Here is a 22,691-nt window from a genome sequence, read left to right on the forward strand (position 1 = left end):
CATTCAGGAGCCAATACATCACCATGATGTTTTTCTCCATATTTAATGGCAATTCACATATTAGGACTGTATTGTAGGTGATAGACACAAGTGGCATTTTTATTTAATTCATAGGAAATTTGAACAGCATTTAGAAATCATTACAAACAACCATATTATTTACACTTCATATATTGACAATCTGCACATTATTTAATTCATAGGAAATCTGAAGAGCATTTAAACATGGATCTTGTGATCTCTGGGGCTTCTAGTATTATGTGATCTTCTGTATACTGCACCATACAACCCGAGAGCAAACAAATCCTCCTCCCACCCCTGGCCAGTCTGTGTTTAAGGCTGTCGGATCTGAGTGCTTCAGAACAAATATTCCGCCTCACACGAGAGGATGTTATGATAAGGAGGCAGCAGTCTGAGCCCGTTAGAGTTCCAGTACATCATACAAATGGGAACTGACAGCCTTGTTCACTGCCCTCCCAATGCTGCTTTGTGAATGAGCCTCCCCTTTCAGCTCCCAAACACTTTGCCTTTAAAAAAAAAAATGTTTTGCCTACAAACCCCTCTAGTCAGACCTCAGAGTGCTGTGGTCAGGTCAATTCATCGCTTCACTACAACAACCTTGGAGTCTTTTTCCATTGGCTGGACTTGGAGGTGGGGGCTGCTCACCAGTCAACTGTGCATGAAGCTTGCTCTTATCAAAGGATAGAGTTCATTAACTATTTTCACAAAAACTTACACTTCAATAAAAATATATATTCTCAGTTTGATGAGTCATAGAAAAAGTGAAAAAGGACTATAAAGTCCATAGAACTACAAAGTCCTTGAACAAACAAAATAACTTTGGTTACCATTCAAGACCTCGTACTTACAAAGATCTGAAGACTACAATATCAATATCTTCAGATATCTTCAAATACCACAACTAGCTTAAACATCATGCGAACACAACCGGGAGCTGAGCTGAACTGAACTTCAAAAAGTCGCCTACAAAACCTAATCTTAAGAATTGCACACGTCGCATCGAATGTGGAGCTAGCATGCCTGCCGATCATTCAGCGTGTTGTGTTTTAGGGACCACCCACTGTAGATGTCTGACTGTCGACATTTTTCACTAGATTCTACATGTAAAAAGTCAGTGAGCACTCAGTTTGCAAAGTACGTTCAGGAGGGGCTAGATACTCTCAACCAGCAAAAGCTATTGGTGTGTCTGTGCCCTTATGGTCGTCAGTCAGAAGATTAAAGTCGGAGGGTGAAAGACCTCCTTACAACAATTATATCAACCTCTGAGAGGAAAGATTCCTCTACTGGATATATAGTTGTTTAGCAGACCTCACCGCATCCCAAATGGCACCCTGTTCCCTATATACGGGCCTGAAAAGAACTCACCCGGCGGGCCGATGGGAGTCACATGCAGGCCAGGGCCAGCTGTGGAAACCAGCCATTTTTAATTGATGCTGTGATCAATGCTTCTACCCCCTTCAGGCCTTTTCCGTTGGTCGATTGAATAGGAGGCTCGACTTGCTGCGGCTAACGAACGCTGTCAGTTCGACAATAACAAGTGGTTGGGTTGGTTGGGGGAACAGGAAGAGAGGAGGCTTCCTGTTCTGAGAACTGAAGAGCCATTTGAAGCGTAAGATGTAGCAACTAGGAAGTAGACTGGGGTTTAAGTCAACATTACAGGGTAACGTTTATGTGGGGTTGATGCTTTGTAATCGTTGGTGGAATAACTTAATGTGATTGGGACCATTGCCCTGTATTGTGTGCAGTTTTTCAGATGGGACGTCAATCGGCTGTCCTGACTCTCTGTGATCACTAAAGATCCATGGCACTTATCGTAAATTCCCAAACTGCCCCTCATACCATCATTGACACCAAATCATCCTCAGCTTCCAATTGGCTTTCGTCCTCTCCCCTGTAACTATTCCCCAGGTCGTTGCTGTAACTGAGAATGTGTTCTCAGTCAACTTACCTGGTAAAATAACTAACAAAATACTTAATGTGTCAGCTTAGCTACCATGTGTTTAGACTTTCTCTGTGGATGATGTGTTGGCTACAAACAGAGGGGGGCTCAAGTGTGCTTCCCATGGGCTTAGTGGGGGGGGGCTAGTGGGCTTCCTATGGGCTAGTGGGGGGGCTAGTGGGCTTCCTATGGGCTAGTGAGCTTCCTATGGGCTAGTGGGGGGGCTAGTGGGCTTCCTATGGGCTAGTGGGCTTCCTATGGGCTAGTGGGGGGGCTAGTGGGCTTCCTATGGGCTAGTGGGAGGTCTTGTTGTTCATTAGGAGTACTCTCAAAACAAGTTATTTTCTGAGAATTAACTTAACATTTTACATACATCCTTCAGTAGATTTTCCTTAAAGTTTAAACTGTGATTAACTCCGATAGCAAAGCTGTTCTGCGGCATGCTCTTTGAAAATGATCACAGTGCATGTCTCCAAAATGTCCTTGTACTGTATACGTGATCGTTAGCATAGCGTAAGTGCCTTCAGCTTCACTAAGAGGAAGAAATATACAAAATTTGGGCACCATAGTTCCTAGCTACACGCCATGTTCTGTCAAGCCAGCAAATGAAAAGAGAAGTCAATGTAGCCCAACTCCTTCATTTTTACAGATCTCAAACCTTCCAAAATTGACTTGTGTCAATGAGCACAGTGTGAAAATCAGTTAAAAACAACTGAAGCAACCGCCTATTCAGTCCCCACTGGCAGAGACCGAGGCCGCCTATTCAGTCCCCACTGGCAGAGACCCAAGGCCGCCTATTCAGTCCCCACTGGCAGAGACCGAGGCCGCCTATTCAGTCCCCACTGGCAGAGACCCAAGGCCGCCTATTCAGTCCCCACTGGCAGAGACCGAGGCCGCCTATTCAGTCCCCACTGGCAGAGACCCAAGGCCGCCTATTCAGTCCCCACTGGCAGAGTCCGAGGCCGCCTATTCAGTCCCCACTGGTAGAGACCGAGGCCGCCTATTCAGTCCCCACTGGCAGAGACCGAGGCCGCCTATTCAGTCCCCACTTGCAGAGACCGAGGCCGCCTATTCAGTCCCCACTTGCAGAGACCGAGGCCGCCTATTCAGTCCCCACTGACAATGGAACCAGATAGAGTTTACCATCTTTCCTCTGAATAAAGAGTCAGTGGTGTTGCCGTCCCCTCGCCTCTTAAATAACAGCTATCCCACAGGGCCGTGGGCTGGGAACAAAAGGGCATTGTGGGGCTGTGCAGGTGGGACCTGGAAGGGCCGGCAGGCTGGGAGTCCATTTCAAACCTCCACGTAAGCAGAGACTGCGTCACACACACACACACACACAGCCAAGCTCGCTGGGCACACACCCTTTCTCATGGGCTTCAATGCTCCCAAAAACTCAGGTTACCGGTTCACACAATCCCTGCCTCTGCTGGAGGGAACAGAGGAGCCAGGGCTGCTCAACAGTGTATAATGACAGACGGAGCCTGGTGTTTCTGGTCAAAACAAGGCGGAGCAGACTCAACAACAACCATAAACAACTTCAAAAACAGACACAGCATTGCTAACCTTTCAGGCAATACAAAAAGGCAGCAGTTGAATTTCTCCTGACAAAATAAACAGTAACATTTAAAAAGGGAAAGAAACGTATCCACATGACTAACCAACGAAACAAAAAGGTCAACTGCTCTGACTAACATATGGAAAGAGCCGGCTCTCTGTAACCAAATTAATCAATGACACAATGAGATTCAGCACCTCTAAATAGTGAGTGGAATCGAATGCTGACATGAAACTAATAACCATCACTAATGCTGTGAGGGCCATATCTCTGTAACTCTCTGGCTCAGCCCCCCAGTGACTTGGAGGGAAGGGGGTAGCTTAACTGAAACCTCATTACAACCGGCTTGCATCATGACCATGAGTTTGGTGATCGAACTCCACGGACCCGAGAGACCCCCCCGAGAGACCCCCTGAGCGAACAACCGATGGTCAACTAATCCCGGGGGAAATCTCCGACAGACCAATAAAAGTTGACCAATAAAGTTGACCAGAGATTTGAGACAATAGTTCTACTATTAGGAACCAACAGAAGTCAACCGGTTAGATGGCAGACACAGAAGTGAAAAAGGCAATCCTCACAACAACTTGCCAAGTCATGAGACTAAGCAACCTGACGGAGGAATTTTAAGTGTAAATGAAATGGGAATGACGTTTTAAATGAGCGCTTTCAAATCAATGTTATTTAAGCCATTTGCCTGATGAATCTGGCAGCTTTGAAACCCCTTAGTCGTATTAATGCGGATTCAAAGTGCAGTCACAATGCTGCCTGTAAACAGCCAGAGAAATCAAATGTTTCAAAGCAAGATTCTGCCCAATGTTTCCCTCTATGAGAGAACCAACCATGGAAGAACTATTATGACAAAGTGCTGCAGTACTCCCAATAGAAACATGGTGCCGGAGAGGAGACAGTACCCACTGAAACGTCGAGGGGGGAATTCTTCTGCACTGAATTGGGGCTGTGACAATACCAGTACCGCAATAGTTTTTCCACTGCTAAAATGATAACATGAAGCAGACTACCCTCGTTGGTCCTTTATAAACCCTGCTGAATGTTAAATATTGTGTGCTATAGAAAATAAATTATGTGAATTTTGATGAAAACATCAATTATACTCGTTTCCAACATTAGGGATGTTTTCCTAAAGTTAAATCCGCTTCGTGTTTTGTTTCCTTGCCACGATACTAAGGAGTATGGTGATACTGGTATTGCCCCGGCCCTACACTGACTGTTAGCTTCAGCATCAGGTAGCCTTGCCCAGTGCTGACACATTCCCCTCCATCTAGAGCTGCCTGGGACTGTGTGTGGGGTGGAAGGGGAGTATCCATCACTTTCTCTAGGGAAACAAGAGGGCCAGGGAACAATCTCGTTGACATATTGATTAAAAAGAAAAATGGGAGGGGAAAAGGAAGCCCTATCATTCTTATTCATTCCAACAGAAACAAAAAAACGGCCCACCTGACCTAGACGAACATGAGAATTATCATCCGCTGTAATAAACCTGAGCTGAAGGGACACGTCACTAGTTGTGTTGAAGTTTCTGCGTCTTTGGCGTGAACATCCTCTCAGGCAAGCAAACAAACCAGCAGCTTATGGTCGGAGAGGAGAAATTAGATTCCGAGCAGATATCCGCCACATGTGCCGGACGGTCGGAAACTGGTCCACCAAGAGGAGAAGTTCCCCGTTTCGGTTTCAGATCATGTGGGCAGGCGGGGGGGGGGGGGGGGGGGGGGGGTAAAACAACGGCACGACCTGGGATGTTTCGCAAGACTTAGAAAATATCCATTTCGCAAGTTGGCGGTTTGAAACCATCCACCTCCACCTGTCAATTCAGATAAAGGGTTGGTCAGAAAGGAAGAGGAAAGACTATATCAGAGCCTCTGCCCGGTGCAGAGAAAGGAAATCAGCTTTCTCTGCCTGTGAGCTTTTTTTTGTTAAACCACAGACAGTGGTGGTGTCATTGGGTAGAAATACCATTGGTAGTCACATGAGTTGATTTTTAATTTCTAAAGAGGTAACAAACAAACAAACAAACACAGCCACCACTATGAAGACCCTAACCATAAAGATGTCGTCGGATCAGAGAGTCAGTTGGACATTATATTTAACATTCGAGACATTTAACAGAAACTATTTTCCGGAGCGACTTACAGTAATGAGTGCATACATTTTCGTACTGGTCCCCCCCCCCCCCCCATGGGAATTGAACCCGCAACCCTGGTGCCATGCTCTCCCAACTGAGTTACACGGGACCTGTGTGGCAGGACATCTGCACAGACTCTCGCTTTGTCCCTCTCCAACCTGCTGTTTGGTTTGCTTGCCTGAAGAGGTTTAAGTCCAAATCCCATTCCTGATTGGAGGATAACTGGGTCACCATGTAAGAGATAAAAGTTCATGACGAATGTTACGCAACACAGGAAACTGGACTCTGGTGTACCATTCAGAGCGCCCTTTTGGGAGGTGTGCCTCTGTCCAATAAGGTCATTTCTGGGAAATAGTTCACGGCAATTGAACATCCCTAGATGGAAAACTTCAGTATCGCGTCACTGGACAAGAAAACATGTTCAATTCACAGTTGAGAGTTCATGCCCAATTACGTTTGAACAATGGCAGGTCTACCAATTTAATAGCAATTAAGTTCGTTTGCCAACATTTTGGTAGCGAAGTTCTCTAGCTTTTATTTAAAACAAATGAGTAGAAATGTATCAAACGTTGGACTAAAGCTGGGATGCCCTGACTTTGAAATGTCTATCTAGTTCATAATAACGTGTGATGATCACATACAGGATGTAGGCCGCTGACTGACTAATAAACGCACTAGGTTTTCACATTCTCCACATTAGAATTTTGGCCTATGGAGGAAGACTCGTTGAAACATGTTCGAACCAGTCTTCCTGCATTACCATAACATTTTCTTGACCTCTAATGGCATCCTGCTCGAGTCTACTCATTCAAATGAATCTTACCAGATACCTTCCAAAACAGGACATGTCTGAATAGAGATATTTTTTTGCAGGTCATCTGAAGCCGTCGTTTTAGTGCAGCCAGCTTCTAAATATAGGCCTAGTGCTGAATTTAGGCCTAGTGCTGAATTTAGGCCTAGTGCTGAATTTAGGCCTAGTGCTGAATTTAGGCCTAGTGCTGAATTTAGGCCTAGTGCTGAATTTAGGCCTAGTGCTGAATTTAGGCCTAGTGCTGAATTTAGGCCTAGTGCTAGCAGAGGCAACATGCCATGGTTCTCACCTGCTATATACACACACACATGTCTGATAAACAATTTAAAGTCACAAAAGTAGCTACACAATCAGTTTGTTTCATACCACTATAGCAGTTGCTGATGGCAAGTGGGAGTGTTGTGTGCATGTGTGTGAACAATGTGTGTGCGTGTCATTTAGTTCAGTGCCCACTGCTTGGCTATGGAATGTAGATGGAATGCAGAGAAATTCCTCCCACCCAGAGTTATTCAGAGCGCTTGGCCCCCACTGTGATGGGGGTATTTGGAGGAGGTCAGGACCCCACCATCTCCCCATCTTCCCTCTGAGCAGGGGAAGCCCCATTAACCTCTCCCGGGAGCCCTCAGCTCTCTCATCAAGCCACAAACCAGACCAATAGTACTGCTGGTGCCTCTCTCACACACACACACACACCACGTCCTCATCCCAAACCAGACTACTTTCAGTGATGATAAAATAAAAATAATTAACTTTCAGGGAGAAAAAAAAAAGCTTAACTTCTGCAGCCTGAATCATCATGGAGCTGAAAAGACTTGGTTGCTTGGTGAGAATTGATGTGGATGAGGTGTCCCCCGCCCCCAGAGCTCCCCCCCCCAGCGTGTCAGTGCGATTGTGCACAGTGCCCCAACGAGCAGACACTCCATTAATGTCCCACTGGCCAACATGCTGGAAGTGGAGCATGGCCTCCGGGGAGGAGGAGGAGGTGAAAAGGGGGAATCATGAGGCAGGATGACCACTGGTTTTAGGAGGAGCGGTGAGGCAGGATGACCACTGGTTTTAGGAGGAGCGGTGAGGCAGGATGAACACTGGTTTTAGGAGGAGCGGTGAGGCAGGATGAACACTGGTTTTAGGAGGAGCGGTGAGGCAGGATGAACACTGGTTTTAGGAGGAGCGGTGAGGCAGGATGACCACTGGTTTTAGGAGGAGTGGTGAGGCAGGATGAATACTGGTTTTAGGAGGAGCGGTGAGGCAGGATGAACACTGGTTTTAGGAGGAGCGGTGAGCTTAATATCGCTCTCCCTTTTCAACCGTGGCTTGGCCAATCCCAACGCACTTGTCAAACGCAGGTATGGAACACATCCCTACGGCAGCCGCGAAGAGAGGTTCTATGAAAAGTAGCCATTCCCTGGAAAATCATTCAATGAGTCTCCTGATGACATGGAATACACAGAAACCCAAGCATCTGACAACTATGAGCCATGACACCATCAGATCTCTCAACTGATGTTACTTCTCCGATGCTAAAAGATGCCAAATCTCAAGGTCTCCGGAACATTCTAGACAAAGATAAACACAACCACCATAGAAACCTGTACTGGAGGCCAACCTTGGTCTAAAGTGTTCAAAAACAATGTATTTATGTATTTGGGTGTTATGTTTTTTTTTGTGAAATTGTCTTTAAATTAACCTTGGGTTAATGAGAAGCATCATAGCTTCCTCTGCTGCGAGTCTCCGGGCACCGAAGACGTGGATGTCGTTTAAGGCAACCCCCCCCCCCCCCCCCCCCCCCCTCTCTGATTCAGAGGGGTTGGGTTAAATGGAGGAAGACACATTTCAGTTGTACAACTGACTGGGTATCGCTCTTTCCCACTGGAGTTGAAGTAGGCAAAGGAAGGTGTTAAATATTCACTCTGCTGTCTCAGAACATAGAGTTGAGTGGAAACTTAGACACAGGTGATTTACCCAAGTTAATCAATATTTTCACCAGACACAAGTGGAACAAAGTTCGTAAAAACACATGCAGTGTTCTGCGAATATCAAAAGGAGTTTTTTTATTGCCGTTTTCTTATTGGACTTTTGTGTTTAATGGTCCGACTTTGACCGTAACTCGCCAACCATCTGGCCAGCTGTTATATCAGGTTTACAGAAGAACATTTCCAGTCCAACTCAAAATGACACATTGCTCATACCGTAAAAACAGCCCATGCGTCGACCGTTTACAATCTTCACATCCAAGTGTGGTAGTATCACAGTCTCAGCAAGTTAAACCAAGGTGGTGCCCTTTCCAGACCCAGCACTGCTCTAGGACACTGTTGCCTAGGACCCTGTTGCCTAGGATATTACAGTTAGAGTACTCTTAGGCTGGAGATGGACAGCAGTGTAGCTAGCATGGGAGTCTGTAGAATATAGTTCATGAACTGTCCATGACTTTGCCTGAGATACTGGCTGCTGCAGTCATGAGCAGAGATCATCAGAGATGATGTTTGGAGCCGCTGTCTTCGTACACAGCAGGATCTTTCGCTGGCGATGCAAGCTGACATCTTAAACCACACGGCCCCACTGGGGGGGGTACACCATGAATCACACGGACCCACAGGGGGGTACACCATGAATCACACAGACCCACGGGGGGGATACCATGAATCACACAGACCCACGGGGGGGGGGGGGGTACACCATGAATCACACGGACCCACGGGGGGGTGCACCATGAATCACACGGACCCACGGGGGGGTACACCATGAATCCCACAGACCCACGGGGGGGGTAACACTATGAATCACACGGACCCACGGGGGGGGTACACCATGAATCACACGGACCCACAGGGGGGGGGGGGGGGGTACACCATGAATCACACGGACCCACGGGGGGGTACACCATGAATCACACGGACCCACGGTGGGGGGTACACCATGAATCACACGGACCCACGGGGGGGTACACCATGAATCACACGGACCCACGGGGGGGTACACCATGAATCACACGGACCCACGGGGGGGTACACCATGAATCACACGGACCCACGGGGGGGGGTACACCATGAATCACACGGACCCACGGTGGGGGGGTACACCATGAATCACACGGACCCACGGGGGGGTACACCATGAATCACACAGACCCACGGTGGGGTAACACCATGAATCACACAGACCCACGGGGGGGGGGGTAACACCATGAATCACACAGACCCACGGGGGGGGGGGGGGTAACACCATGAATCACACAGACCCACGGGGGGGGGGGGGGGGGGGTAACACCATGAATCACACATGGCCGATAGTGGGTACACGATGAAAGCACCTCTCCCCTAAAAAATGTTTAATAATTCTTAACACAAAAAGCTAGAAGCCCATGGGAGCCCCTCTCAGGTCAAGGGTGGCAGGGGTCTGCACCCCCCCTCCCCCCACCCTCTAAATATCCCTCTTTCTTACGTTCTCTCTTGCTCAACTCATCCGTCCCCACTGTGAGCAGAGGCAACAGCAGCAGCGCAATTCACAGGGTTTCTGCGGGCCCTCCCCAGTCACATGTGAAAGCGACTAGAGTCCAAATCTGCCCAGAGAATCACATGTATGGTCTCTCCTCGTGCACCACTGACAGGTAGGGAGTGAAGGAGAGAGAGAGAGCGAGAGCGCACGCAAGAAATATGCAAAGTTGGCACTGTAGTAGAACTGCCTAGTTCTCTCCATCCATTATGTTTTTTGGCGACGTCTAGGACACTAGAAAGTGCATCTGGCTATTCCTGCCTTGGATATTTTCATGCAATCACATTTAGCTCATACTTTTATAGATACATGGCGCTGAAGTATTTTTATTCGGTGATCAAATAGCCCTTGTGCCTAACTAAGAACATCATTGCAAAATATCTGTTGGACGTCGCTTTCAGCGTTGGCATTTTGACAGTTAGTTCCAGGAAAGGTGAGCTTTGGCCACAACTTTAAGTCTGAGACTGGAGACATTAAAACAGAGCAAACGAATCACATCAGTGACGTCGGATCAGCATGTTGTACGAAAGCTGTGGAGCTGACCGTCACGGGAGGGGGTCAGACAGGTTCCTGACCGTCACGGGAGGGGGTCAGACAGGTTCCTGACCGTCACGGGAGGGGGGGGTCAGACAGGTTCCTGACCGTCACGGGAGGGGGTCAGACAGGTTCCTGACCGTCACGGGAGGGGGGGGGGGGGGGTCAGACAGGTTCCTGACCGTCACGGGAGGGGGGGGGTCAGACAGGTTCCTGACCGTCACGGGAGGGGGGGGGGGGTCAGACAGGTTCCTGACCGTTTTTTTTCTTCCTGACCGTCACGGGGGCACGAGATGCTAACAAGAGCCTCCGACAACACATGTAGTCCACAGGAGGTTGGTGACACCTTAATTGGGGAGAATAGGCACATGGTTATGGCTGAAGCGGAATCTGTGGAATGGTATCAAATGCGCCAAACACATGGTTTCCATGTGTTTGATGCCAGTCCATTCGCTCAGTTCCGTCCTCCCCCTCAGCAGCCTCCACTGACGTAATCTCTTCCGAGACTCATTCAAACTGGCTCGTGGATAGTTGAAGAAAAGTGCTACCATCTCTGTGGTCGAAGGGCAGGGATACTCCGATGAGGGCAAAAATGTGAATACGGCTGCATTCAGCCAGGCACAAGCCTGCGTTTTCAGCTGCTTGAGGAAACATGGCTTGAAACAAAAACAACTTGACCTGAAAAGCACAAAGAAAGACAAAAAAGGAAAACAAGTGTGGAACAGTGACCCTAGGGGAGTGTGTGGAGGCCAAGGCAGCTGCCCGGATGAACGCACGGTGGAAGAAAGGCGTGGCTAAGTAAACATTTCTAAGCCCTTCCAAAAACAGCTTTGACTGTAACAAATGGGAGGGCCGCCCGAGCTGAACATGCCAGCCAGGGGACGTTATTTTAACACAGCAAATTCAAAGCAAGGTCCTCATACAATGCATAAATGGACATATAAACTGCTTTGGGAGAAACAGAGATTGCACAACTTGTTTGTTTCTCTGCCACTATACATTAGCACATCAGCAGAAGAAAGAAGTGGAGCAATACATGAACAGAATGTTGTTAGGAGCTTGGCAGCTAATCGTCAGAGGCACTGGTCAATATTTAGCTGTCCTTGACCCCACCTTCTGGAAAATATTAAACCAAAACTACAAGCCATGCATTCTTTATCAGCATTCAAGACTGCCCTTCTCCCCCCTGTAAGCCTCTAGAACACAACAATAATATAACACATCATGCAACAATTTCAACAACTTTACAGAGTTACGGCTCATAGAAGGAAATCAGTCTATTGAAATAAATAAATTAGGCCCTGATCTAACAAATCAGAATGAGGCTTTCCCTAAAAAGCTTTATTACAGACAGAAATACTCATGGTAGAGGAATTAACATTAAATTCTCTGGCAACAAATCTGGTGAATATTCCTGCAGTCACCATGCCAGTTGCACGCTCCCTCAAAACTTGAGAGATCTGTGGCATTGTGTGGTGTGTACAAAACTGTACATTTTAGAGTGGCCTTTTGTCCCCAGCACAAGGTGCACCTGTGTACTGGTCATGCTGTTTAATCAGCTTCTTGATATGCGAGACCTGTGAGGTGGATGGATTATCTTGGCATAGGAGAAAATGCTCACTAACAGGGATGTAAACAAATTTGTGCTCAAAATTGAAGCGAAATAAGCTTTGTGCGTGTGGACAATTTCTGGGACCTTTATTTCAGCTCATGAAACATGGGACCAATACTTTACATGTTGCGTTTATATTTTTGTTCAGTGTATAGCATATCAGTGTATATTTACTTGCTGCTTCAACTTTGAAGTCGTGTGTAGTGTTAGCGACATATGATTTTTGGAGGTCTGTTTTCAGAACATGTCATGTGAAAGTGTGTGTGTGTGTGTGTGTACACATCGATGTCTGTGTGTATGTTGGCTGTGTGTTGAATGCATATATGGAGGGCCTGCAGGAGACCCGTTGTTTTAACTGGTAATCTGGCCCTGATTAGGCAGGGACCCATGTGTTTACTTTTCACATGTAATCTCCAGCTTGCCTCGTCCTGCTGCTAACTAAACAGAATCTGGGAGGGGACCCCTAGGCCTGCTCACACGCCTAATGGGGATGGAAATATCCGGGCCTTTTGTTAGCGGCCTCCAGCTCTGAGTGTTGAGCTAACCCCGGGCTTTAAACAGCCAGTTCTGGTGAACGTGGAGAGGCCCAGGCAGGCTGGTTAGACAAAACAGTCAAACTCTGCCTCCAACCCTCTGGAGTCCAGGGCCAACCCACAACCCACTGGGGCAGGGCCATAGAAAACAGACCTACAACTAGGCCGCTCTCTCTCAACAAAACATTACCATCGGAAACCCAATGGCTATCAGGTAAGGTCTTGGTTAAAAGATAGCCATTAAAAACGAAAGACATTTGCCCCCAAATCCATTTAAAAGATGATACATTAACATGGGCTTCTAAGAACATCCCTTCTGTTCCAAAACCACAGTCAAACATTATCCAGCAATCGTCGTTCATGCTGATGACGCTGTGGCGCCGCACACGTCGAGCGTGAGACATGTGTTTTCAGTGAACACAGTAGTATTGGCTCCCCAGTCTTAAATCATATACCAATTATCACAAATAGCATTAGGCTTTTTCAGAACGAGTTGGAGAGTGGAGAAGGACAAAAGCTGGCTGCTGGCTGCTGGCTTCTGACCCCCCCCCCATCCCATGTGAAGAATAGAATTTGAGAGCATTCCAGCCCCTGGTCTGCCTAGCAACAGTGCATTTCAGATGCTTCGGGCTGCTCCAGTCTTATGCTCGTTATAAACATTGCCATTGCTCTGCATTTACCCAGGCACGTCTTGAACCTTGGCCAGGAGTTTTATGGAATGGATAACGGTGAGAGCTACTTTCAGAGCTACTTTTCAATAACAGTGTCTGACTCAAAGTTGCGTTGTTTGTGTGATTAAAAAAATGTCACGTCCATCACTATAAAATGTAGAGGTTAGAACATCTCTGAATCAAACCCTGAAAAACAGACGTGTTTCCAACTAGATACTAGAAGAAGAAGTGTAAACAGGGCAATATATTGAATGCGAATATTTGTCAAAGAAATACTAGTAAAACCAATCCTCTCTGCAAAAAAAATCTGTCTGGAAAATCCCAATCCTTGGATTAAAATGATTCAGTAAAAACTAAAAATGTTGAAAGCTACGCTGAGTCATTGAAAACCGATCTGTCTGCGGCCATCTCCTCCACAAAACATAAACATAGCGCCTTTTAACATACCTTGATGGTGGAGTTGGCAGTGGACATAGGAGCTGCGGTCAAACCAGTTCTGGATGACCAGATCAAAGCACTCAGCAGTAGTCATGTGATTCGGTGGGAGGAGATCGGTGGCTCCCCTCGACTCCATACTATCCCGAGAAGTAAAGTGCCTCATTTTACACTCAAACGCTACTTGCCGACCCTGCATTGAACACTGGACAGTAAGCGAGTACAGAGAAGATCCTCTGGTCTGGTCAATGTCAAAAGGAGCTGACGTTAACAACATACGATAAGAAACTGATCCATAGGACCACTCTCCACGACGTTTCATGACTTTGGAAGATCTAGAACTAGCGCCGGGACGACACCAGTATCACCATACTCCTTAGTATTGTGGCAAGGAAACAAAACACGAAGCGGATGTAACTTCTTTAGGAAAACAGTCCTGACGTTGGAAACAAACATCATTGTGTTGTCATCCTGAGTCACATGTATTTGTTTTCCAAGCTATAACACACAATATTTTATATACCGCAGGTTTTTAAAGGACCAAAGAGCTAGATCTGCATCGGGTTTTCATTTCTGACATGGATAACATATCGCAACACTGGTACCATCCCAGCCCTATCTAGAACTTTGGTTGATGAGCATTGACCTGACATTCTGTATAGGTTAACAGTCTGAAGTGAACATTTGCAGCTCTTTCTAGAAATCACACCCATGCTGGTATCCTTTTTCCATATGACTTCACTGACACCCACAGTCTTTGAGATGACGTGAGGTCATACTCTTTGAAGGGCCATGGGGTTTGTTCTTCATAGGCTTTGCCTCTACTTCACCCATGGAGTCATTGGGCATCCAGATGTTAACCAGCTACTAATCTGACTCCAAAACAGCCGCTCCCCCCAGCTGTTCAGTGACCATCCCAGTGTTGGAGCCACGATGACTCATTTTATCACGATGACAGGATAACAAGACGTTAATGACTTGATGCCCCCCCCCCAGGCTGAAAACAACTGAAGACAAACATGACTTAAGCCCAAATATTTCTTGAAATCTTCCACATCGCCACCAGCTTGACAATTGAGTCAAGCTGTGTTTGAAACCTAAGCCCTGAACAGCATCAGCTAAATAAAATGTGAGATGAAATTACTTCAGGAAACTCTCAATTATGGATCCTAAGCAATGTGCAGAGGGGATTTTGTCTTTTTTCCCCCAGAAATGTCTACTTGGTGATTTTTGGAAGGGGTGTAGTCCAAAGGAAGTGTGCTTCACAAATTACCTCTGGTCTGATGAGACTGCCGATAATAGCAAGGGGTTTGTGCAGTTAAGAATACAAGCTACCAGCCAAGGTTATGAGGAGTTTAAACGAGGTGTACAAACACAAATCAAAACGACAACCACAGTACAAGATATAGGCTACTTTAGTCGAGCCCTGAATGCTGACTGGATGACAGCGGTGGTATATTTAAGTCCTTATGCACGACACAACGCAGAGTGCTTGGACACATGATGGTAGGGCATACACTTTTCCAGGGGAGGGCATATCTTATCCTGCATCAGACTGTCGGTCTACTGTAAACCACAACGTCAGAACTCCTGCCACATCCGCTGGAAATGCAAACAAATTAATTGCGACCCCGTGGGTAGGGAACACCCATTGGCCACATACCAGCTTCTTCTTTTCCAACGGAAACTTCTGTCCTTCAGAAGCAAAAAGCACAATAGTCAGGTTCCACTACGATCAGCCTTTCAAGTGCCAACTGGTCAGTTGAGGTGAAGGCCCTGGTCAATTGTGTCCAGTTTCATTGTAAACATACCACAGAGCCAAGCAAGAGCTCCAATAACTTAAAATGGCCAAGCTGAGAAAATATGGACGAAAAGCCATTGGAGGTGCAGCTTTTCTTGTTTGAGTGACCGGTTGAGGACGTGGTTGGGGGATGTTCTGGCCCGAGGCAGTGCAAGTGATAGAGTCTCTCTTCCATTAGACCTCAACCTCAAAATGTAGACAGGATATGTAGGGCACCAACTGGATAAATAAATCAACATACATGGTGAAGCCATGAAACTTCTCCAAAAAAGGTCGGCCACATAATGTATCGTACCTACCATTACATCATCTCCCTCAAATACTAACTTTGATTAGACCTCTATGAATTAAAGCTGCAATATGGAACTTTTTGGGTGACCCGACCAAAACTCACATAGAAATGTGAGTTATAGATCATTCAGTCTCATTGAAAGCAAGTCTAAGAAGCGGTAGATATGTTCTATGTGCACTATTTCTATGCTTCGGTTGTTAAAATTTGGTTTTTGCTTCTTGTACACCAGCTTAAAATAGCTGAAAACAATAGTTTTGTTTATGGAAAATATACTTCACAGTGGTTTAGATGGCACAATGATTCTCTACACTAAATATTGCTTGGTTCTGTCACAAACTTGAAATTAAGTGAACTATTAGAATTTTTGCAACCAGGAAATGGCGGAGCGATTTCTGCATAGTGCATCTTTAAATAAGGGACCTTGCGAGACATGAGACATTCAGTGTGCCCAATCGAGTCTTCCCTGTAGTTAGTGTGAAACATATGAATAGACTCCAAAGAAACACCTGACCTTAATGTGTAACCGTCACTGTAGACAGCAAGGGAAGAAGCAATCCAGGCCTCTGAATTATTTACATCCTAAGAAACTGTGTCAGCCAGAGGAGAAAGAGACGTTTGACTAAATTCTCTTTTGATCTCTCATCAGTAAGACAACTGTAGTTTACGAGTAGTCAACGAGGTTCTGACTTAACACACCTGCTTTTTGAAACGTCGGCAACACCTGTCGGATGGCTCATCTTCTACCAGCAAGGGTTGTTCAGGGAGGACAAAACAGCTACGAATAGCTCCACGACACTCTTTGATATACCTGAGGCAACATGTCAGTGAGTGATTCAGTTTGCAGACGCAAACCGAGGCGTTTCGCTTTATCTGACTCAAAATCACGATGTAGATTCTACAATATGTGAGTGCTGGGGTGGAGTACAACACACCAGCCGTCCTTGAAAGCACACATGTCCAGCTAGAGCATTTCAATAGGATGTGGAAGCCTGAAGGCATTTGCCTGAGCATTAGCCTAATTATGTATAATATTGAAACTACACTATATACACAAAAGTATGTGAACACCCCTTCAAATTAGTGGATTCAGCCACACCCGTTGCTGACAGGTGTATACAATTCGAGCACACATCTATGCAATCTCTATCGACAAACACTGGCAGTATAATGGCCTTACTGAAGAGCTCAGTGACTTTCAACGTGTCACCATCATAGGATGGCACCTTTCCAGCAAGTCAGTTAGTCAAATTTCTGCCCTGCTAGAGCTGCCTCGGTAAACTGTAAGCGCTGTTATTGTGAAGTGGAAGGGTCTAGGAGCATGTGAAGTGGAAGGGTCTAGGAGCAACAACGGCTCAGCCGCAAAGCAGTAGGCCACACAAGCTCACAGAACGGGACGCCCAGTTGCAACACTCACTACCGAGTTCCAAACTGCCTCTGGAAGCAAAGTCAGCACAATAACTGTTCATCAGGAGCTTCTTGAAATTGGTTTCCATTGCCGAGTTCGACAGACTAATCTGGGTTTGGCAGATGCCAAGAGAACGCTACTTTCCGCAATGCATTGTGCCAAGTGTAAAGTTTGGTGGATGAGGAATATTGGTCTGGGGCTGTTTTTCCATTGTTCGGGCCAGGCCCCTTAGTTCCAGTGGAGGGAAATCTGAACGCTACCGCATACAATGACATTCTAGGCGATTCTGTGCTTCCAACTTTATGGCAACAGTTTGGGGAACTCCCTTTCCTGTTTCAGCATGACAATGCTCCTGTGCACAAAGCGAGGTCCATACAGAAATGGTTTGTCGAGATCGGTGTGGAAGAACTTGACTGTCCTGCACAGAGCCCATCGAACACCTTTGGGATGAATTGGAACGCTGACTGTGAGCCAGGCCTAATCACCCAACATCAGTGCCCAAACTCACAAATGCTCTTGTGGCTGAAAGGAAGCAAGTCCCCACAGCAATGTTCCAACATCTAGTGGAAAGCCTTCCCAGAGGAGTGGAGGCTGTTATAACAGCAATGGGGAACCAACTCCATTTTAATGCCCATGATTTCGTAATAAGATGTTCGATGAGCAGATGTCCACACACTTTTGGTCATGTAGTGCATATCTATGCAAACTCTGACAAACCCATGACGAAGATATTTCCCTCAACTTCTTCAGCTTTGAAGTGTAATAAAATATCTGATATGGGATTGTGTTTACTGCTATGCTTTCTGTAGTGCAAGTTCCTGCAAGCTATTGACACAATGATGCCTCACTAAATAAAACATGCCAATTATGGGTTTGGCTTGTGATGTCTTGCTCTACTAAATGAAAAAAAAAGGGTATAATATATACTTAACATTCATTATTGTCTCTATATTTCATTGGCCCAAGGATCAGTAGAGAGAGGACTAAAGTTCAACCGGGAAACTATTGTGTGCAGAAAAGGGCTTGGGCCTCTGAGGTCCAACAGTGGAGTTGAGTTTGTTGGAATTTTACCTTTGTGCGGTGAGGGGATACTGATGGTTTGCCTTAGCCCATTATCCCGGACAAGAAACACCACAATGGGATCCAGCTCTCTTTCCATCCATTTCTTTAGCTTTCAACGTCCTATTCATCTTTCATTATCTGTACCGTTCCAAAAGCCAATGTCTCATGTTGCAACAAATTCTCATCTCACAATCTTTCCTTTCTAAAAAGCTGTCATTCATCCCGGGCTGATCTTTGCGTTATATGGCTGTGTTGAGAAAGGAAGCCCAAGTCTGATATATTTTTTTCACTAATAGGTCTTTTGACCAATCAGTTCAGCTCTGAGAAAGAGCTGATGTGAAAAGATCTGAAAATATCAGAATTGGGCTGCCTGTTAATACGCCTATGTCACTCATTAACCCTTAAGAGTCTATTGACGCACCCGTGCAGCAATCAATTTAACATAATACAAAAATCTCCATCAAAATCTGCTAGTTTTAACAGCGCTGTTTGTCAGACCAGGGGACATCACGAAAAATGTCTAACATCTGAATGGTTTGGCCTACTAACTATGACCACCACAATGGTGTCCTCCATTCTGCTGTACAACCCCCACAGGACTTGTCTGAAGTTGGTACCGCCAATATGTGATCTTCGGTCTGTAGCGTCCAAACTAACATGACTCCACTATGGAAAGGGGAGACTCTCACGAACACGATGGTGGTAAAAATGAGTGTCCAAAAAACAAAAGTATTTGCTGAGCTTTCTTATATCTCCTAGACATAGGACAGACACTTCAAATCCTTAGGAGTGTCTTGTTTTGCCATTTATGAATGTTTTATTCAATTCATTTCTATGGGCTATAGCAATAAAGGCCAAATTCAATATTTTATCAAAAGCATTTTAAATATTTTGTTTGACACTTACAGGGGTCCTAAAATTATAAATCAAATAGCTAAATGATCCATGGTATGACCATCTTAAAACAATTCCATGTTAGTTTAGGAGAATACCCACCCCACCATGAACCAGGTAGCCTAGCGGTTAGAAGGTTGGTGGATCGAATCCCTGAGCTGACAAGGTAAAAATCTGTCGTTCTGCCCCTGAACAAGGCAGTTAACCCACTGTTTCCCGGTAGACCGTCATTGTAAATAAAAATTTGTTCTTAACTGACTTGCCTAGTTAAATAAAGGTTAAATAAAAATAATGGACACTAAGATGTTGATTGTTAAACACTACTCACAAAAGGAAATGTATAGAAGTTGGCTGATTTTTAATAGCAACCGTCACAGAACTGTGTGTGATCACAGTACACAGGACAAATTCATTTGAATTGAAGAACTGCATAAAGGATGTTCTATAAATGGAAAAACAGCAGAACGGGATACCTGCTTAAAGCACTTGACCTACTGTAAAGGTTGTCACACAGAATTTCTTTCACAATTAACTTTTTAATAATAAACAATTCCGTTAAAACATTAGCTATGTTTTTCTGTGTGTACCGTGATGACATTGAAATGTCTTACTCTCAGAAAACCTATTGGTAGTGCAACCTAGTGCTGCTGACCGTGGCACATCTGTAAATAGACACTTTAGCCTCTACTTCCAAAATACACATAGCCTACACAAATGGTCCTTCTACATGAGAGCTTGTAAGTAAGCATTTCACGGTAAGGTCTACTACACCTGTTGTATTCGGAGCATGTGACAATTACAATTTGATACAAGTTGGACAATTACCGACCTTGAATTCTCTTGTCTTTGATATTTTGACATATGCTTTTGAAAAAGCCTACATAAAAGACCCAGAACCATTATTAATTAATTATTTATAAACCAATAAAAACGTTTTATTGTCATAAAAACAATGCTTACAGTAAACACGCACTTGCATTTCATAAATCGCTATTGCAAGTTTCAAAAACTGATAGAAACGTGCGCCAAGATTCGAAAATCTCACAAATTAATATAGAACTCTGCAACTGACAGAATCCAACCAACAATATAAAAAGTATAACGATTATCAAACAATCCATGCAGTGAGAGTCAATCTTGTATGTACAGCTTACCTATTTTGTGTAGTATTAACTTCTATTGAAGTTACGGTTGCACCATTATCCGGACTGAGATGGTCGCTGCTGTTTTTGAAAGAAGTTTTCAACAATTCCTGAGCGGCTGTAGACAAACTATTAGTCGTTTTATCCGAGAGAGGGTGATCAGTTAGTGAGTTGCTCTGCTGAATGTGGGGTGTTTTCTGTAATAAAGTAGCCTGGACCGCACCAGGCGAGGAAATGGACAAGAAGTGAAGCTGCGCGGATATCGGAGCCGTCCCAGTCTCAGGAGATAGGAGCAGCGACTCAGGTTTATCCAGATCCACACTTCGGACTTTGCGTAGATCTTTACGTCTCCATTGTGAGTTTTCCCCTGTACTACTCTTCGCCTTACCGTGACTGCTTGGAAGACTAGGGGTGCTTGAATTTCCTTGAAGACAGCTTTCAACGTTTGTGCTGTTATTCGACTCGTATATTCCCGACGACGAGGTCCGGCTCCCCGCCGTCGCCATTTTCAGTCCCGGAGTTTATCACTTATTAGGTTCTATGAAGAGGGAGTGGAGGGCATTGGGGGATGGTCGGGAGGGAGGAGCGAGAGAACCGTGGTGTTTACATTCGACCGTAAAAGGCGCTTCAGTTGGCGTATTTTGCGCAACTTTACGCAAGTTCCAAATCTCTCAAAATTAGATTGACAATAAATGATACGTGACTCCTGTTACAGGCAGCATGTGATACCACCTCAAAACGCTTAAAATTATGAATCGGAATAAAGTTATTAGTTTTATTTTAGATGTATTTAAAAAAACTGCAGAGAAAGTTAAACCATACATAACTACAAACCATTGGTAGCTGAAAACACACCCAGGGAACACTCAGGTTAAAATACATGAAACACAACACAAAACTGACACAAGAATGCTGCATTTACACAGGCAACTCAATTCTGAGCGTTTTTGCACTAATTGCAAAAATTAGGCAAAATATCAGAATTGTGCTGCCTGTTTAAACAACACAGCTCTATTTAAAATTAGCTATTTGGCGCAGTAACAACACATGTCTATTGGCCACCAATAATCTCAACCAATAGAAAACAAGAAACACTTAATGAACACGTGCTTGTAAAGGTTGTAAACGGATGGGAAATTAGGCCTACTAACTGGAAATTTCAAAACAAACATAAGTCTACATTGAATACATAAATACTTTGAATAAAGATGGATAGGATTCTTATTGTTGTTATATGGTAAGGCCTACATAAATGAAAAAAAAAACAGAACGTATAACTAGTAAAATAATTACTTGTCTTTTGAATACATTAGTATTCTGTTCTGATATTTACTTATCAGTATAAACTGCAGAGATTGTCCCAAAGCACTAGGGACATCTCTGGCCATGACCAACCAGTTCAGTGTGTTCCTCTTTTTCTAGGGCAACCGTTGGTCTGGGCAGAGTGTCAGCTTTGTGAACCTGCAAATTGCATGTCCCCCTGAATCTATCTTTTGTTATTCAAGTTATATAATGGCACAATTGAGTTTAAGATCCTAACAGCAAATAACTATTGGGCTTGAAGGCTTCAACACAGACCAACATCATGTGAAGTACATTCTTATTTGGAAATACAGTATTTTTCCCTACACTGTATTCATGTCATGTACATTGTTGAAAATATCAGCCCTCAAATGAAACTGTTGATATGGTTTTCCTCTTGATATAAAGGGATTGTTCTTCTTGATTCAGAGTACATTACATGTAGGTTACACCAAATGATTTTATGTATGAATAGTATGTGCTATTATGACCTGTAGTGCATGGTATTCAGCGATTGGTGTCAAATACATCACATAGATGAGTACTCCTTATTCAGTGTTCTGTTGTATAAAATTCTGTATAAAATTCCCCCCCAAAACATTATCTCCACAAACATGAAAGTCAATGCCGAGCTATCTTGATATAACAATCAGAAACTCTTGAATATGGACCATTTCAGACTGTGATTTTGAGCGTGCAAACTCAGCAAAAAAAAAGTTTGTTTTCCCAGAAACCGGTAGTTGGGCAAGCAGGTTATTTTCTTTCTAAAAAAACAGAGAGCAGAGTGGATCTTTGAGCCCTGGGGAGAAAACAATTTCCTGTCAATGTGGATTCAATCCATCACCAAGCGCTATTCATAGCCACTCAGACTTCCTGTAGCTTCTACACGTCCTGCTCACGTGGGCCTGAACACATGAAACATGCCCACACACCTCCTCACTCATGGTAATTTATACCAGGGTTGCTTTGGTCATTGAGGCTTACAAAGGTGTCATCGTTTGATCATTGACAGGGTAGAATCAAATGAAACGTTATTTGTCACAT

The 22,691-nt window shown here is 44.8% G+C and overlaps 1 protein-coding gene across 4 annotated transcripts in view; it reads right to left on the minus strand.

The window, feature by feature from the left end:
- map3k1 (mitogen-activated protein kinase kinase kinase 1, E3 ubiquitin protein ligase) overlaps positions 1-20,969 on the minus strand; it is a 52,776-nt gene extending 31,807 nt beyond the window's left edge. For 2 of the 4 annotated variants that reach the window (XM_021601624.3, XM_021601623.3), the window contains exon 1: positions 20,358-20,969. In XM_021601624.3, the coding sequence (XP_021457299.1) occupies positions 20,358-20,851 (494 nt within the window). In that variant the 5' untranslated portion in view covers positions 20,852-20,969. Of the gene's footprint in view, positions 1-1,386; positions 1,552-20,357 lie in introns of those variants that run through there. The other 2 variants (XM_090233682.1, XM_021601625.3) reach the window with 1 other exon arrangement.
- Between the last annotated feature and the right edge of the window lie 1,722 nt (positions 20,970-22,691).

This window comes from Oncorhynchus mykiss, chromosome 5, assembly GCF_057628025.1.
Source record: "Oncorhynchus mykiss isolate SJ-2025 chromosome 5, ASM5762802v1, whole genome shotgun sequence".
Taxonomy (NCBI): Eukaryota; Metazoa; Chordata; class Actinopteri; order Salmoniformes; family Salmonidae; genus Oncorhynchus; species Oncorhynchus mykiss.